We start from the raw sequence: 17,213 nt of genomic DNA, 5'->3' as shown, positions 1-17,213 counted from the left end.
GCAGGCGAGAGGTGTGAAGCCGCCTCAAGGCCACATCTTGCTCCAATGCAGTCTGAGCCTTCCAACCTTGGCCGGCTCGCAGGACGCCCCCAAGTGACAAGCACCACCCGCTACTTTTCAAGGCGTCAGGACCTACAATGCCTGTGGCACATACAGCGGCATCCAGCCTCTGGGCGCTTGGGCATCCCGCCCCTTCCAGGGGCGGAGTCAAAAGAGGCTGCCCAGCAGCAAGGGTTTGACCTGAAAGCCCTGACTGAAACCTGGGGGGCGGGACTGCTGAAGGCCCCTCCCAGACTTCAAAGGCAAGGCCTCAGGAGGCGTGGGCCTCCCTCCCGGCGGAAGTGGCGCCTCCGCGAGGGCGCAGGGCCTTCGGAACAGCTAGAAAACCCCAGCGTAGGGGTGGGGCTGGGCCGGTGATGGGGACACGGGTGAACGGTGCTGAGTTCCAGCCGTGCCCACAAGGTATTGTGAATGCGGAGGAGCGGCAGTCGGGACGGCAGGCGGTCTGCAGACCGGCAGCCAGCGCAGGTGCCTGAGGGACGGGGCGGGACGGGACGGTACTGGACGGTCAGAGCTCGAGGGCTCGCGAGTGGGACTGGCTCGGGATGCGCACGCACCTGCCCTGGCTCCACCCCGCGCTCCTCGCCTGAGACCCGTCAGCTCAGCTAAGGCTTCCGCCCCCGCTGCTTAAATGGGCGAGTGGGGGCAGAGCCGTCGGAAGCTGCCTGGCCGAGCGCGGAGGGCGGTGGCGACGAGGTGCAGGTAACCAAGCAAGCAGGCGCCACACCGGCGGAGGGGCGTGCTGCCAACCTCTGTAACGTGCGGCCCTTTGATGCACGCTCCCTGCTGTGCTCGGGAACCAAGGAGGATACAGAGGGTCTTAACCGTTCCCTTTATACTCCGTACCTATCCCATGGGGCCCTTGAGTATGGTGACACCAGAGAGGGGAGTGCACTTTCCAGGATCACGCAGCTTGCGCGGGGTGGAGGGGGGGAAGCGGAGCTGAACTCCATCATCTGCACAACCTAACGTGCTCCAAGTGTTTGTAGAGTTCCGACTACGGTCTTGGGCATATACTGTGATGCCCCAGTAGGGTTTAACTCTGTTGCCCAGAATCAGTGTTCTAGCTGGAATCCACCAAAGCGTTCGGAAATTTTGTAAAGTACGCACTGAATGAAAGCATCCTGGGAGAGTATGGCTGGGGCCTAGAGCCAGCAGTTTCTAACGCACCATATCTTCTGTTTTCCACTCATGGCCCCAAGCCCAAGCCCAAGCCCCCGACCCCAACCCCACCTTTCATATTGGGTGGTTTTGGTGATCAGACGTCACTTGGGTGAAAGGGGCTAACTTATCAATGCTCTTCCATTCTCCCACTTTGTCCTGTTCCTACTTTGTCAATGAGCCTTTCTTCCACCAGAGAGTATCATGGCGCAACAAGTAGCCCTGAGCCGGACCCAGGTGTGTGGGATTCTGCGGGAAGAGCTATATCAGGGTGATGACTTCCACCAGTCGGATACACACATTTTCATCATTATGGGTGCATCGGTGAGTCTTCCCCAGGCCCCAAATCTTAAAAGCCAGACTTTAAGTGTGACATTGTGAAAGGCACTTCCCACTCCATGCCTCAGCTCTCCCAGCTAATGGTTCCAGCCATGCTTGGCACAGGCTCCAATAGGTTGAGCTCCTCCTATGGCTTCTGCCCATGTATTATTATCAACCCACCTCCTATCTGACCACTGAATGTAGAGCTGAGTCCTGGAGCTACCAGATCAAGAACCATCTAGTTCAGGGCTGTCCAACCTGCGGCCTATGCCACATGCTGATTTTGTGAAGACTTTTTTTTTTTTTTTTGCTTATCTGTGATGTCAGATATCACAAAAAGTATGCACAACCTTTTTTTTTTTTTTGCGCTGATCAGTTTTCATTAGTCTTTGTGTATTTACTGTGTGATCCAAGAAAATGCCTAGTCTTCCTGTGTGCAAAATAGGGGGGGGAAAGGTTGGACGCCCCTGATCATGAGGCAAACAAGAAATGCTATTCATTCTTTGAGTATTTTTTTCAAGCCTGTTTGTGACTTGACAAACGTCACACCATCAGTTAGTTCCAAAGGCAAGATCTGAGGCCCAATCTCTGCCTCTTCTCTGTCTACTATGTCAAGTTCCCTGGGGACAAACACGCAGCATTTCTTGGAATGCCATCTCTTTGCTGTATCTCCCAAAGCCTGCTGAGAAGCTCCACCTCACCCCAGCTGGCCCCAGTTGTCCAGCTGGTAAAACTACCATTTGCTCTGATATAGGAAAAGCCAAAGAGTAGAAGCAAAGACATGTGTAGCACAATGGTGGCACATGGGACAGGAGGCAGGAAAGGGAGGGGTAGTCCTAGCAGAGGCAGGGCCTCTGTGTGCTGTGTGGCACCAAGATATGGATAGGAGCTAATGGAACCAGGGTTTCAGCTTGAATTTAAAGTGGTCTCAATTTTTAACTTTTAACCCTAGATGCACCCAACAATCTGCTCACCATGGTCTGTCTTTGCCATTAACTTATTGTGTGAGAGTTCTGTGAAAACTATGTAGCTTGTGACAGGGTAGGCCTGTAGGCATGCAGGTTGGCCCAGGACCTTGCACATTGTGGGCCCCTCAATGCCATAGGATCTCAGAAGTTTTTGTTCACATAGAACAACTTGCCACTACCCTTTGCCAAACCTGTTCTCTGCCACCTTTGTGTTTCTGATCAGAACTTGGAGGAGAGCCAGGAGGAATGAGGAAGCAAGCAAAGTGCCACCACAGCCGCTGTTGCCTGACACCCCATACCCCTAGGACACAGGGGAGGTATCCCAGTGGAGCACACAGTGGTACAAGTTTGGTCTTGGCTCTGGCACCAGCCTGGTACTCTTTTTTTTTTTTTTTTTTTTTTTTTTTTGAGACGGAGCCTCAAGCTGTCCCCCTGGGTAGAGTGCCGTGGCATTATAGCTCACAGCAACCTCCAACTCCTGGGCTCAAGCGAGTTTCCTGCCTCCGCCTCCCAAGTAGCTGGGACCACAGGCGCCCGCCACAACGCCCGGCTATTTTTTGGTTGCAGCTGCCCTTGTTGTTTGGCGGGTCCAGGCTGGGGATTCGAACCCGCCACCTTGGGTGTACGTGGCTGGCGCCTTAGCCGGTTGAGCTATAGGCGCCGAGCCCAGCCTGGTACTCTTAAAGGAGCCATACGTGTGTCAGCCACAAATCTTAACAGCTAAGACTCTGACCATTAAGTCCTTAGTCCAAGAAGTAGATTGGGAGAGCAAGTGATGGTGATTTCTCCCTCTTCCTTTGTCCCCACTCTACACTGTCACAAGGACACTCTATTAATAGAGTGGCCCAGGCCACAATGGTAGCTTATGACTTTAGGCACTCAACTCTTAGACAGCTCATTGAGAGACACCAAACTTGCTGTGTGACTTGGAATTGGTATCTTACTTTCCCCAAACCTCAGTGCGACACAAACATGAAGGGTCCTCAGGCTTTTCTCAGCTGATTGTATGACTTCTGCTGCTTTCAACTGTGGCCACCTTAGGGTTGGGCAACTGTGTTTCATTGTAATCATAGGCTTCCCCTTTGCTCTCCTCTGCTCTGAGAGTGACAACAAGAGGCTTCCAGATAAAAAATGGGAAGTGCTGACTCTGGCAAGGGACAGGGTGACAAGGGGTCCCCTAGAGAGCCTCTTCCTGCTGGAGAGACTGGTGCAGGGCTGGGCCATGTTCAGGCAGCACCTAGAAGAGCCCCTACCCTCAAGCCTCCTTCCACACAATGTCACTTGGCATAGGAGGTAGGCATGGTGGCACTGTGGACCACACTGTCCCCAAACAAGTTCTCTAGTTATTCATTTGATGCAAAGAAATAGAGTAATCCTCTGGACCACAGCAGCCATGTCCCTGCCCTCTTCGTGGGACTTGTGTGATGTGGGGGGACCAGGTACCCAAAGGTGAGTAAGCAAATCAAGAATTCAGAGTGGTACCTGTGACAAATGGGCCTTTCTGTCCTCATCCCCATAACACACAGATCCCACAAGGACAGCCTAGAGAGTGAGGCTCACAGGTAAGGCCTGGGAGGGCATCCCATGGAAAAGGAAGAGCAAACGCCCAAAGCCCAAGTTGGGAGCAAGCTTGTGTGACCTAGAAACTGAAAGCAGGCCAGTGGCTACAGGCCCCATGCGTGGGGCAGGCAGGGTCCACGTGGCCTTCCCCTGCCCCTTCCTCCTCCTCGGCTGGCTTACCCAACCCTCGCCCACATGCCCAGTTTCCTTCCTGGGGGTGTCTTGACACTGGTTTCTGAAATTACCAAATGGGATTTGAGCCACTTGCTGTTCCCTTTGCTATTTGGCCACTTCCCCCCATTCTCACAACCCCCAGCCACATCAGAAAGGGAGTGGAAGTATTGTCTCATTCCAGAAAGTTCTGGCCTTATAGACCAGTGTAGGTGAAGGAGCCTTGGCCCTGGAACAACATCTTCTCCCACTTGATAAGACTCTGTCAAGGCCAGGGAGTGGCTCTTCCCCTCACACAGGGAGAAAGGGAGTGAAAATAGGACTGGGAGTCTGTTTGGGCCTCAGTTTCTCCACCTGGGCCATGAGGGACATGAGTCTGATGGCTGCTCAGGACCCATTCTGATGATAGGTCTGTGTGAGGGACGACCTGGGAGCCCCAACCCCTCTCTCTCCTCAGAACATTTCTGGGCTGCCTTCTCCCCTTGGGTCAGTAAGATTCTTGCTATGTCATGATGATGTTGGCATTCCCCCAAAGGTCTGGTGACTCATGGGCCCCAGGGTGTAGGAGGGAGGCCCTTTTGTTGGTTTTTCAGCCCGGTTCTCTCACCCCAGTGGCCAGGAGCCAGCTGGACCCCAGCCAAGGCCCAGGGCTCCGCCCCAGAGGCAGGGAAGATCCTTGACCCCCATAACCCTTGGGGAATAATCGGATGGCCCACCCCTTCTGGTCTAAAGTGCCCTCCATCCTAAAACCATCACACCAAGACAAAGGACTGCAGTAATTTGAGTTTACAAAACAGGAGACTGAGGCCAAATCTCAAGTGACCACAGGCAGGTTGTGGCCAATGTCCCTTTGCCCTGGCCTGATCAGACATCAGTGACTAGAGATCTTTTTTTTTTGCAGTTTTTTTTTTTTTTTGGCCGGGAGTGGGTTTGAACCCACCACCTCTGGCATATGGGGCCAGCACCCTATTCCTTTGAGCTACAGGCACCGCCCCATAGAGATCTTAATCATTTCGAGCTTCTCCTGCCATGTCATCATGTGTCCTTGGATAGATCCTTCCAAGCTGTGGTCCTCCAGTGAGATGAGGGGGTTGGGAAAGATAAGGGCCTTCCAACCACTGCTCAGAGGCCCTCTCATTCCCCCACCCACCACATGTGGCATGTTTAGGTTTCCTTGAGCAAGCTGGAAGGTTCCCTGCTGCCTTCCCCTGTTTGTTCTTCCATGGGAGTCCTCAGTAGGGAGGGCAGGACCACCCAAAGCCCTGAGGGGAGTGGCAGCACAGCTCAGGCCCTCCTTAGCTGAGCAGCCTGACCCCCGCTCCCCTCCATACTTGGTCCTTTCTCTCACTTGGGTGACTTGGAGCTCAACAGACTGTAAGTCACAGGGACTGAGCTGAAACAAGGCAAGCAGGTTCTATCATTAGTTAATCCCAAAGGGAAAAGCAAGAACAAACAGCTTGAAGTGTGGGGCAGTTGTGACTCAGCAGAGTAGTCACCTTCTCCCAATATTGCCTGTAGTCTGAATTCTTGACCGTCTATTGGGATTTGATAATAAGCAAATGTTACTTCAAGACCATGTTTCTCATTGTTTCTTTCAGGGTCTGGTTCCCAGGAAACTGGCCCTTTCTGGACTGTGCAGGGCCAATACTGAGTTGAGGTGACATGACTAATGGGAAAAGCCAGGGTAGGGAGTCGTCTGAGCTGGACCTTGAAGGATACTAGGGCAGGGGCTTCTAGCAGTGAGAGAAAGGAGTCGCTTCAGGGAGCAGCATGTCAGCCGCTGGGGTAGCTGTACTGGGCAACATGTGGGCAGTGATGAGTGAGGAGGTCCCACAGGCAGTCTGAGCCCAGCTGGTGGCAGGTCTGGGACATCTTTTTAAAGATAGTCATTATGGCATGTGGGGGACATGGAGGCTATTTAGAAAGCTCTCACAGTGTTCACATAGAAGGTGGCAATTACAGGACAGAGCCACTCCAGGCACCTGGGAAATTGTCAGTGGTTGGTAGGGATGGCCAGGCGGAGTGGGGGAAGCAATTGGTTCCCCAGGCACCAACACAAGAAACTCTGGTTTGGGAAGATCCCACTTTGGGGGCGCTTGAGGATCCCAGTGGAGACTGGAGATGTCCAGCAGATACTTGTGTAGGCCTAGAACTCAGCAAAGTTTGGACTGGGACAGAAACTTGAGAGTAGTTGACCTGTAAGTTCCCACTTGGAGCCCCAGGCATAGCCACAATCACCCAAGCAGAATGGGAGGCAGAGCAGAGCCCTGCAGAGCACAGACATCCAAGACACCAGCAATCCCAGAATGCCCAGGGAGCCCACACAGAGTAGCAATTTCCAACCCAGGAGCCCTCTTCATGGCTTCCTAACTACCTGTCCCTGAGTTGGGGGTAGGGAGTTTCTCTGTGGTTACACAGCTTCCATTTTGTATTTTTTTGTAGAAATGGACTCATCCAATGGTTACATTACTCAATTCTTTTCAGACTTTCTGTCTAAGGCAGTGCTACTTCCTCATTTTTACAGGGGTTATACAAGTCCACTTGTGATGGTAATAAGTTGCCTTTCAGGTATTGTGCTTGAGGGAGGAGGTGACTTCACCTTCAAGGAGGCCCCTAGCATGGGGAGCCCAGCATGTCCAGTCGTGTCATGGGGCCAAGACTTGAGTGTTACTCTACCTGCCTTCTTGAGGGTTTGTTTGGGCTCAGAGAAGGTCAGGCTGCCCAGACAGGGTACATATGAAAACATTATCCCAAACATCTAGAAAAACTTGAGTTCAAAATAACTTGTTAGATGTGGTGTTTAGATTTTTTTTAAGTCAGAAACATCTATAGGTTAAGACTTCTAAAAGTTTATTTTTCATTTAATATATATTCAGGCCCCTAACTGCTGGAGTTGGTTTTCCTATCTGGGGTGAAGCAGCATCCAAGTTGGGCCAGTCTGTGCCACAGTTCCAGCCCTTCCAGTGTCTTCTCCCCTCTAATTTGCAGCACTCCAGGAGTGCCCCCACCAATCCCATGCTCTTGATTATAGGGTCCACGGATCAAAGAGCAGACTGTCACTTTGTCCTTCAAGAGAGCCCTGGTCTTCTTGCCCTTCCTCTTCCACCTAAAGTGTGTCAAGTTACAAAAGTAAAGCATGTCAGGCTCTTAATAAGATCGCAGAAAGAGACCAGATGATTCTGCTGATCTTTAATGTTTTTAATCTAGTTTGATCATTTTCTCCTGGAAAGCGCATGTGTATTTCATTGGGTTTATTTCTGGGTTCTTTATAATATTTGCTTTTGTACCTGGCATTGTCTTGAATTGTTTTTGTTGTTGTTGTTGTTGGAGGTTTTTTGCCAGCAAATCATAAGATGATGACTTTCACCAACTCGACAAAAGGTTCTGGTAGATAGAAAAGTAGAACATTCTCTGCACCTGATCCCCTTGCACCCACTGTGCCCCAGGGAGTTCTAAACCACTCCCACCCTCTGCTCCCTTATTGTCTTTTTCACTATCTTTTTTTTTCTTTTGAGACAAAGTCTCACTCCGTGCCCCTGGGTACGGTGCTGTGGCATCATAGCTCATAGCCACCTCAAACTTAGGCTCAAGTGATCCTCTTGCCTCCGCCTCCCAAGTAACTGGGACTACAGGCACCCTCCACAATGCCCAGCTATTTTTAGAGACGGGGTCTGTCTCTGGGGTCAGGCTGGTCTCCAACTCCTGAGCTCAAGTGATCCACCTGTATCAGCCTCCCTGAGTGCTAAAATTACTGGTGAGAGCCACCATGCCCAGCCTTTCACTGTCTTTTGTGCACATGTCTTAACTTACAACTGGTTACACACCTTCATCACAATACAGGACATTTTCATCTCCCCAGAAAGTTCTTTGGTGCCCATTCCTAGCCAGTCCACAGCCTGCTGCTCCAGGCAACCACTGATCTGATTTCTGTCACAATAGATTACTTTTGCCTATTCCAGAACTTCATTTAACTGGACTCAGAGTATTTCCTCTCTGCATCAGGGCTCTTTGGCTCAGCATGATATTTTGACATTCCTGGTGGAGGTTTGTTCCTCTGTGTCACTGGGTCGCATCCACTGTGTGACTCTGGTTTGTCCATTCACTTGCTGGTTACTTTGAGCATACTTTGGTTTGCAGTTTGGGGATATTTCAAACTGAGGCTGCAGTGACCTTTCATGTACAAGTCTGTGTGAAGGTGTTTACCTTGAGTAGTATGGGTAGTCCGTGAGTTTCAAACATCCAACTTACGTACAATTCACACTTAAGAACAGAGGCTATTATAGGTAATTGTAAGTGTTCCAACTTACATACAAATTAAACCTAAGAACAAACCTACAGAACCTACCTTGTTCATAACCCAGGGACTGCCTATACATAGGAGTGTAATGGCGAGGTTGCTGAGAGGCTGCCACACTCCTGTCCCATCACACACCTCCATAATTCAGCCATCGTAGTAGATGGGAAGAGGCAGCTCGTGGTGGCTTAATTTGCATTTGTCTGACAACAGATAATCTTGAACACTTTTTCACATACAATAAGTGTATTGTTTTTCTTCCTTGTGAAGCATCTGTTGAAGCCTTCTGCCCATTTTTAATTGGAGGGTTTTCATATAGGAGTTGGTTATATCTTCTGAACACAAATAAGTTTGGTGAATATTTTCTCCCAGTCTGGCTTATCTATTCATTTTGTTAATAGTGTCTTTCAATGAGCAGAGGTTTTTAATTTTGATAAAATGTTAATTTATTAATTTTATGGTTATTGCTTTCTGTATCCTAAAATATATTTGCCTATTCCTTCCTACCTACTGATTTTTTCAATCAAGCAACCTTGGTAAACTCTAACTAACTCAAATAATTTATCTGTATGTTGATATCAGGGTTTTTTTTTAATTGAGACGGTCTTGCTCTGTCACTCCTATGCACAGTGCAGTGGTATCAGCCTAGCTCACAGCAACCTCAAATTCCTGGGCTCAAGCAATCCTCCTAAGTAACTGGGACTACAGGCATGTGCCACCATGCCCAGCTAGTTTTTCTATTTTTAGTAGAGACAGGGGTCTTGCTCTTGCTCAGGCTGGTCTCAAACTCCTGAACTCAAGCAATCCACTTGCCTCAGCCTCCAAGTTACTGGGAATACAGGCATGAACCACCATGCCCAGATAAGACTCCCCAGTTATTTGTGCCTTTTTAAAAAGCAACTGTGCCAGAGGGTTGTCTTTTTTTTCTTAGTCTATTTCAAACACCAGCTTCTTGGCTTTGTTAATCTTTTGTTTTGGTTAGTTTTCGTTATATTAAATTTTTTTGTCATTTTTGCATTCCTTTTCATTATTCGACTTTAAAATTCTACTATCCTTTTTTCTAACTACTTTGGTTTTTTATTTGTTTTTTGAGACAGAATCTCATGCTGTCACTCACACTACAGTACTATGACATCATAGCTCACAGCAACCTCAAATTCCTGGGATCAAGGGATCCTCCTGCCTCACCTTCCTGAGTAGCTGGGACTACAGGCCCCACCACAAGGCCCAGCTATTTTTAGAGATGCGATATCTGTCTGGCTCAGGCTGGTCTCAACTCCTGAGCTCAAGGAATCCTCCCACCTCAGCCTCCTGGAATGCTGAGAGTACAGGCGTGAGCCACCACACCTACCTCTTTTATCTAACTTCGTAAATGGAATCCTTAGCTAATTATCTTCAAGCTACTCTTTTTTCACTAGTGTAAACAGTTGAGGCCACATCTCACAAGTTTGGTTACATGATATGTCTATGCTCATTCAGTTCTACTGGATTGAATTTTCAGGTTTTCACCTTAAAGACATGAGATGTGTTTAAGTTTTAATATTTTTATATAGTTTAAGAATTACTACCAAAGGAGATGTGTTTATGCCTTCCGGGTTGTGGGAAAGGGCTCACGCAGACTTGGATCTCAGGGCTGTATCTAAGAGCAAGACAGATAACGCTTGTAACTGAGTGGCAGTCCTGAGCTAGCAGAGCAGAGGACAATGTAGATCATGTCCCCAGCTTCTTTTAACCATACTTGTTCCCTCTGTCACAGGGTGACCTGGCCAAAAAGAAGATCTACCCCACCATCTGGTGAGTATATCCCCTCACTGCCCCTATGGCCTCCCCAGCAGGAACAGGCCTGGCCCTGTCCCCCACATCCTGGCTATGGCTGTGTTCTGCCCTCAGGTGGCTGTTCCGGGATGGCCTTCTGCCTGAAGATACCTTCATTGTGGGCTATGCCCGTTCCCGCCTCACGGTGGCTGACATCCGCAAGCAGAGTGAGCCTTTCTTCAAAGTGAGTGGCTTCAGGGTATCCCCTGGCCTGGTTCTATCCTCTCTCCCAGTTCCCAGTGAGACTAGTTTCAGGTAGCCCCTAGGAGACATCCTCTCATCCTATCTTGGGATGCTGTTCCCTCCTTCCTTGTTCTAAGGCCCTAGCATCTGGCCTCCTTGCCTTCTCCAAAGCTATGCACTCTGCCTGCCAAATTGGGGCTGAAAACTGCCCCACCTGCTCTTGCCACTTCCTTAGCAGGAAGGGCTGTGGGCACAGAGAACCCCTATCACCCAGCCACCCTCTAAATAGGACTCACTGGCTCCATTCTGCTACACTCTGGGGCCAGATTGGTTTTGCCAGGAGCTAGAAAAGAATTGACAGATGCCTCTCAACCAAGAGAAACCCTTTGGAGCTGCATTTTCCTAATACATTATAATTTGGTGTCATGATTTTTTTTTTTTTTTGAGACAGAGCCTCAAGCTGTCCCCCTGGGTAGAGTGCCGTAGCATTACAGCTCACAGCAACCTCCAACTCCTGGGCTCAAGCGAGTCTCCTGCCTCCGCCTCCCAAGTGGCTGGGACCACAGGCGCCCGCCACAACGCCCGGCTATTTTTTGGTTGCAGCTGTCATTGTTTGGCGGGTCCAGGCTGGGGATTCGAACCCGCCACCTTAGGTGTACATGGCTGGCGCCTTAGCCCGTTGAGCTATAGGTGCCAAGCCTGGTGTCATGATTTTAAAGAGAGTATATTTATCCCAGGTCAAAGTTTCCTGAAATCTCACTTTTGGGGTGGCGCCTGTGGCTCAAAAGAGTAGGGCGCTGGCCCCATATGCCAGAGGTGGCGGGTTCAAACCCAGCCTCGGCCAAAAACTGCAAAAAAAAAAAAGAAATCTCACTTTTGTGTTAGGGCACAAGGTCCCTAGGGATGTGCAGGGGTGGCCATCATGACAAGTGGCCTGGCTGCATCTCCCCACAGCATGCCTGCTGCTTGCTTCAGCCCCTCCCCTGGATGTGCCACATTGGTGAGATGGTGCTGAACCCAGCATAGGAAGCCCACCTTGGCTATGGGATGAGAGGACATAAATGAGATAGCCCCTCCCCTGGGGCAGAACAGACAGGGACTCTTAAGGGAGGGGCCAGCATCTGTCATTCTGTCTCTCTAGGCCACCCCAGAGGAAAAGCACAAGCTGGAGGAGTTCTTTGCCCGCAACTCGTACGTGGCCGGCCAGTATGATGATGCAGCCTCCTACAAGCGCCTTAACACTCACGTGAATGCGCTGCACCCAGGGGCTCAGGCCAACCGGCTCTTCTACCTGGCTCTACCCCCCACAGTCTATGAGGCCGTCACCAAGAACATCCACGAGAATTGCATGAGCCAGACGTAAGGCTTGTCCTCTACCTGCCCCTGCCACCATGGCCTACCCTGGCCTGCCCTGGCTAAGGTCCTATGCTGGCCAACCAGGTGCTTGCCACTGCTCCGAAGAGCCCTGGGTCAAACAGGTCTAGGCAGTTGAAAGGACAGGTGCCCTCTGTTTGTTCACTAACAAACTAGCTCTCCAAAGAGGGGAATAGGCTATGATTGTGGTGTTTTCTAACAGCATTTACTGGAAATGTTAATAGCCATCTTTTTTTTTTTTTTTTTTGATACAGAGTCTCACTCTGTCACTCTGGGTAGAGTGCCATGTGTCGTAGCTCACAGCAGTCTCTAACTCCTGGGCTCAAGTGATTCTCTTCCCTCAGCCTCCCAAGTAGCTGGGACTATAGGCATCTGCCGCGACACCTGGCTAGTTTTTCTGTTTTTAGTAGAGATGGGTTCTCACTCTTGCTCAGGCTAGTCTCAAACTCCTGAGCTCAGGCAGTCCACCTACCTCAGCCTTCAAAAGTGCTAGGATTACAAGCTGCAGTCACCACGCTGGGCCAATACCCACTTTTAGGGTTCAGATTGTGGTTCAAGTGCTCATGTACGGCCTCAACGTCCCTCACGTGGGAAATCAAGGTCCCTGGTAGAAGTCTCCGCCTAGACCACAAGGTGGCAGTGTTGCCCCATGAAACACTCGCTGCCGATCGCTCACTCTCTGGCTTTTCCTGAGTCTCCATCATAGCCACAAGGTGGCAATATCTCTCCACGAGCAGGTGGCAAAGTGGTCTGAGCTCCCACCCATTCCCAGACTAGCAGCCATCTCCCACCCCTTCCTGGTCTTGTGCACGGGACAGCAAAGAAAAGGCCCTTTTCTCATTTTAAAACCAGTGGGGAAAGAGTGCAGTGGCTCACGCCTGTGGCCCCAGCACTCTGGGAGGCCCAGTCAGGAGTCAGTGGTGAACCCGAGCTCTTGGCGGCCCCTCCCTCTGCTCCCCCACACTGGGACTCTGGGACATGCCAACAGTGCTGCCCAGCACCTGCAAGTTGGCAGGAAGGTTTCTGAAAAGGTGTTGAGTCTGGTGTTGAGAGCTAAGGACAGAAAGTCGGGGAAGGAGCCAGCCCACCAAAGCTGAGGATCCAAAGGGGGAGGGAGGCTCTGTTCCTTGGGGCAATTAGGTAACACACCTATGACCCCTGCTCCCTGAAGTGTTCCAAGGAGGTGACGTGACTCTGGGCTCTTGGCAGAGGCTGGAACCGTGTCATCGTGGAAAAGCCCTTTGGGAGGGACCTGCAGAGCTCCGACCAGTTGTCCAACCACATCTCTTCCCTGTTCCGTGAGGACCAGATCTACCGCATCGACCACTACCTGGGCAAGGAGATGGTGCAGAATCTCATGGTGCTGAGGTAGGGCTGGGGGACAGTGTCAGAAGTGTTGCTCAGGGAGTATCCACTGTCCTGCTGTCCCAAGACAAGTCTCTTCAGAATGCAGCCCCTCCCCTCTGCCACACCAGCCTCTGCCCTTTTCATCCCCACAGATTTGCCAACAGGATCTTCGGCCCCATCTGGAACCGGGACAATGTTGCCTGTGTTATCCTCACATTCAAGGAGCCCTTTGGCACTGAGGGCCGTGGGGGGTATTTCGATGAATTTGGGATCATCCGGTGAGAGCCTGTCTCCCCTTCGTGGGAGGCCAGCATGCGGCGTGGCCATCATGCAGGGCTGGCCCTCCCTATTGTGGGTGGTCCCTCCTCCCATCCCAAGGGTCAGAATCTGAGCATCTGAGCTTTAGAGGGTAGCCACACCCCACAGGGGCTTCCTGGCTCAGAGGCAGGGTTGCTGTACTTGCTTGCTTATGGGGACCTGGAGACCGCAGGAATCAGGAAGTAAATCTTGCAGCTGCAGCTAGAAAGCCTTGTTGCAGACACTGCCCCCCCCCCGAACCTGGCTGACAGGGAGGGGCTAAGAGGCCCCTTCCTCACTGCTTTCTTCCAACCTGTGAGTGGTGCTGACAGAGCTGCGGCCTCTTCTGCCCCCAGGGATGTCATGCAGAACCACCTCCTGCAGATGCTATGTCTGGTGGCCATGGAGAAGCCTGCCTCCACTGACTCAGACGATGTCCGTGATGAGAAGGTAGGTTGGGGGTACCCTCCTGGGCCCCAGCACCTGCACCCACAATGTCTATGACAAGATGAAGAGCAAGATGTGCGAACAGCAAGTGTCCTTGTCCCCTGCATAATCTCCCAGCCCTGAACATGGGGCACCTGCTATAGGTACCCTCTCTGGGAGTCATGAAGCCCAGGTTGGCATGTCCCAGGTCTGACAGCACAGTGCAACCAGGCCAGGCCATTGCTTCACCTTCCTCAGAGAAAACAAGAGTGGGCCAGGGTGGTCCCAGAGGGACCTCAGGGAAGGGACCTATGGCTGTACTCCTGGACATAGTGAGTGGAGACAAAGCCTATCCTTGGGCTGCCGATTTGCAGGGCACACTCACCCTATGGGGAAGCCCCCCTGCTGGGTCTACCCAGCTTTCTCACATCTGCCACCTGTGTTCCACGTCATCACCTAGGGGTTCACCCTACCCCTGCTTTCTCCCAGGTCAAAGTGTTGAAATGTATCTCAGAGGTGCAGGCCAACAACGTGGTCCTGGGCCAGTATGTGGGGAACCCCAGTGGAGAGGGCGAGGCCACCAAAGGGTACCTGGATGACCCCACAGTGCCCCATGGGTCCACCACCGCCACCTTTGCAGCTGTTGTCCTGTATGTGGACAATGAGAGATGGGACGGTAGGTGATATCTCCAGGCCCTGGGAAGGCAGGGCAGGGCATGCACTTGGGAGACCTACTTGCTACTGGAGGGAGGAGGCCTGGCAAAGGTGGGATGGTGTACCCTGCCATACCCCCATGCCATTCACACTCACATGACCCACACCACCAAGAGAGCTGGCCTTGAACCTAACTTTGCCCCCCAACCAGGGGTGCCCTTCATCCTGCGCTGTGGCAAAGCCCTGAATGAGCGCAAGGCTGAGGTGCGCCTGCAGTTCCGAGATGTGGCCGGTGACATCTTCCACCAGCAGTGCAAGCGCAACGAGCTGGTGATCCGTGTGCAGCCCAACGAGGCCGTGTACACCAAGATGATGACCAAGAAGCCCGGCATGTTTTTCAACCCTGAAGAGTCAGAGCTGGACCTGACCTATGGCAACAGATACAAGGTACCCCTTGGGAGATGGGCCAGCAGGGGGCGCTGGACCCAGGAAAACTGCCGTGTGTCAGCAAGACCCCTTCCCCTTGTAGAATGTGAAGCTCCCTGATGCCTACGAGCGCCTCATCCTGGACGTCTTCTGTGGGAGCCAGATGCACTTTGTGCGCAGGTGAGGGTCCCTGGGACTATGGGGGTGGCCTTGTCCCTTCCCCTCCCTCCGTGCTGCCTCCCTCTCAAGCCACACTGTGTCCTCTCAGTGATGAGCTCCGGGAGGCCTGGCGGATCTTCACCCCACTGCTGCACAAGATTGAGCAAGAGAAGCCCAAGCCCATCCCCTATGTTTATGGCAGGTGAGGGCAGGGCGGGAGGGAGCCGGGTGAGACACAGCCGGGCAGGATGGAGCTGGGCAGGCCTCCCTCACCACACTCTGCCTGCCTCCCTCCCCTCTGCCCCCACAGCCGAGGCCCCGTGGAAGCAGATGAGCTGATGAAGAGAGTGGGCTTCCAATATGAGGGCACGTACAAGTGGGTGAACCCTCACAAGCTCTGAGCCCGCTGCCTGCCCCCACCCTCTACTTCAGCCACTCTGTCTCTCCTTTCCACCACCCGATTCCACATCAGGAGGACTTCGGGACCATTGGCCTCAGCTTTACATTCCTGGTGCCAGGCTTGGGCCACCTTTGTCCCCCCCCCTTGCTGCTGCTGCCCGATCCCAGCTACATTCCTCAGCCGCCAAGCACTCGAGACTCATGCTGTGAAATCCCAGGCCCCCTTCAGGCCCTTTCTAAACAAGCTTCCCCTCACTCCAGCCCAAACAGAAGGGAGGTGAAGGGTGGCATGTCTGTCCCAGGGTTCCTCAGCCATTGGAACTAATGACAACCTAGGGCAGGAGTCAAGGACTATGGGAGGAGCTGTGGGCCTCAGTGGGGCAGTGGCCAAACCATGTCCCCTGGTGGCTGTGGGCAGGCTTCTCAGAACTTGGGATGTGAGAGAACCTGCTTTCAGCCACAACAGTCTCAGTGCCACTCCACATTCCTGGTCACCAGCTGGAAGGGACCTGGTGCTGCCCAGCAATGTCTGGGGTCCCTGGAAGTCCCCCAGTCCTACCAACTCTGCACTCCATGGCACCCACCCCACTCGCAGCAGCGTCCCCACCGCAGGAAAAGCAGAAGCAGTAGAATGGATCCCCCACCTTAGTCACCCTCCATTAAATCTGCAAACAGCTCTTTCTGTCCCCTTGTCACTTGTTTCCCCCATTCCCTGTGCACCTGCACACTTGTTCTGCAGCCTCCCTCCCTCAGGCTCCTCACCTCTGGGCCTGACCCCATGTCCAGGTGTGACCACAGCATCACCTCTCCTTACAAATACTACTTGCAGAAGTATTTAGGGAGGAGAGGTGTTTCCCGAATCTCTGGTGTTTTGTGACAGCAGCCGCAGGACACTCATACAAGCTCCAATCCAAAAATGGATTCTGCCCTACTCTGGAGGCCAGAGTCCAAATTCCAGGTGTGGGCATGGCTGAGCTCCCTCCAGAGGCTCTAGAGGAGGGGCCTCCTTGCCTCTTCCAGCTGCTGCTTACAGCTGCCTCACCCTACTCTGCCTCACTTCTCACGTGGCCACCTTTTCGCAGTGTGTGGCTTCCCTCCCATCTTATAAAGGCCCCATTTATGCTGGATCAGGGCCCACCTCAGCCTAACTCAGCTGACCACACCTGCAGACACCATTTCCAAATAATGCTGCCTTCAGAGACTCCAAGTGGGTGTGAGTTTGGGGGCCCACTCTTCAGTCCTCTACACTGCCCCCAACAAGTATAGCAGCCCCTGAATATCTCAGCATGGCATTTGTCCTGCCAACACCATGTTCCCTGTACTGTGGCCTAGGTTCTAGTTGAGGCTGATGAAAGACAAAATGATGAGGTAGTGCTGTGTTTTATGAAGGAAGCAAACCAGCAACCCAGAAATAGAACCAGGAGAGGAAGACTGCTCCCAGCAGAGGTGAGGACATGCACCTATAGGCCCTGTGAATTGCAGTGTCTGATGTTCTAGGACAAAGGAGGCCTGTGGCCATAGCGCCAGATCCTCAGACTGTCAACAAGAGCTTGGCAGGAGTGAAGACCACAGGCCAGCTGACACCACTCCCTCCAATT

General features: G+C 52.1%; 1 protein-coding gene across 3 annotated transcripts; it reads left to right on the top strand.

The window, feature by feature from the left end:
- Nucleotides 1–392: 392 nt before the first annotated feature.
- Nucleotides 393–16,292, top strand: G6PD (glucose-6-phosphate dehydrogenase). 3 transcript variants are annotated; one of them, XM_023508455.1, is made up of 13 exons: nt 393–528; nt 1,418–1,545; nt 10,292–10,329; nt 10,426–10,534; nt 11,675–11,892; nt 13,117–13,275; nt 13,407–13,532; nt 13,908–14,001; nt 14,467–14,653; nt 14,843–15,078; nt 15,161–15,237; nt 15,326–15,418; nt 15,527–16,292. In XM_023508455.1, exons 1-13 carry the CDS (start codon nt 417–419, stop codon nt 15,615–15,617), a joined length of 1,668 nt encoding a protein of 555 aa, XP_023364223.1. In that variant the 5' UTR covers nt 393–416; the 3' UTR covers nt 15,618–16,292. The 3 variants fall into 3 exon arrangements, with proteins under 3 accessions (XP_023364223.1, XP_023364224.1, XP_003802624.1); XM_023508456.1 differs by having other exon boundaries at nt 396–462; nt 15,527–15,814; XM_003802576.3 differs by lacking the exon at nt 393–528 and adding an exon at nt 676–762 and having other exon boundaries at nt 15,527–15,814.
- Nucleotides 16,293–17,213: the final 921 nt, after the last annotated feature.

The sequence above is a fragment of the Otolemur garnettii genome, unplaced genomic scaffold, assembly GCF_000181295.1.
Source record: "Otolemur garnettii isolate 467f Iridium unplaced genomic scaffold, OtoGar3 scaffold00249, whole genome shotgun sequence".
Lineage (NCBI taxonomy): Eukaryota > Metazoa > Chordata > Mammalia > Primates > Galagidae > Otolemur > Otolemur garnettii.
Note: the sequence above shows the minus strand (reverse complement) of the source record. Positions and strands in the feature narration are given on the sequence as shown.

Coding starts and splice junctions, on each gene's coding strand:
- G6PD (XM_023508455.1), top strand. CDS start 417: ATGGGGACACGGGTGAACGGTGCTGAGTTCCAGCCGTGCCCACAAGGT. Junction 15,079..15,160: donor CCTATGGCAACAGATACAAG/GTACCCCTTGGG, acceptor TTCCCCTTGTAG/AATGTGAAGCTCCCTGATGC. Junction 15,238..15,325: donor CAGATGCACTTTGTGCGCAG/GTGAGGGTCCCT, acceptor GTGTCCTCTCAG/TGATGAGCTCCGGGAGGCCT.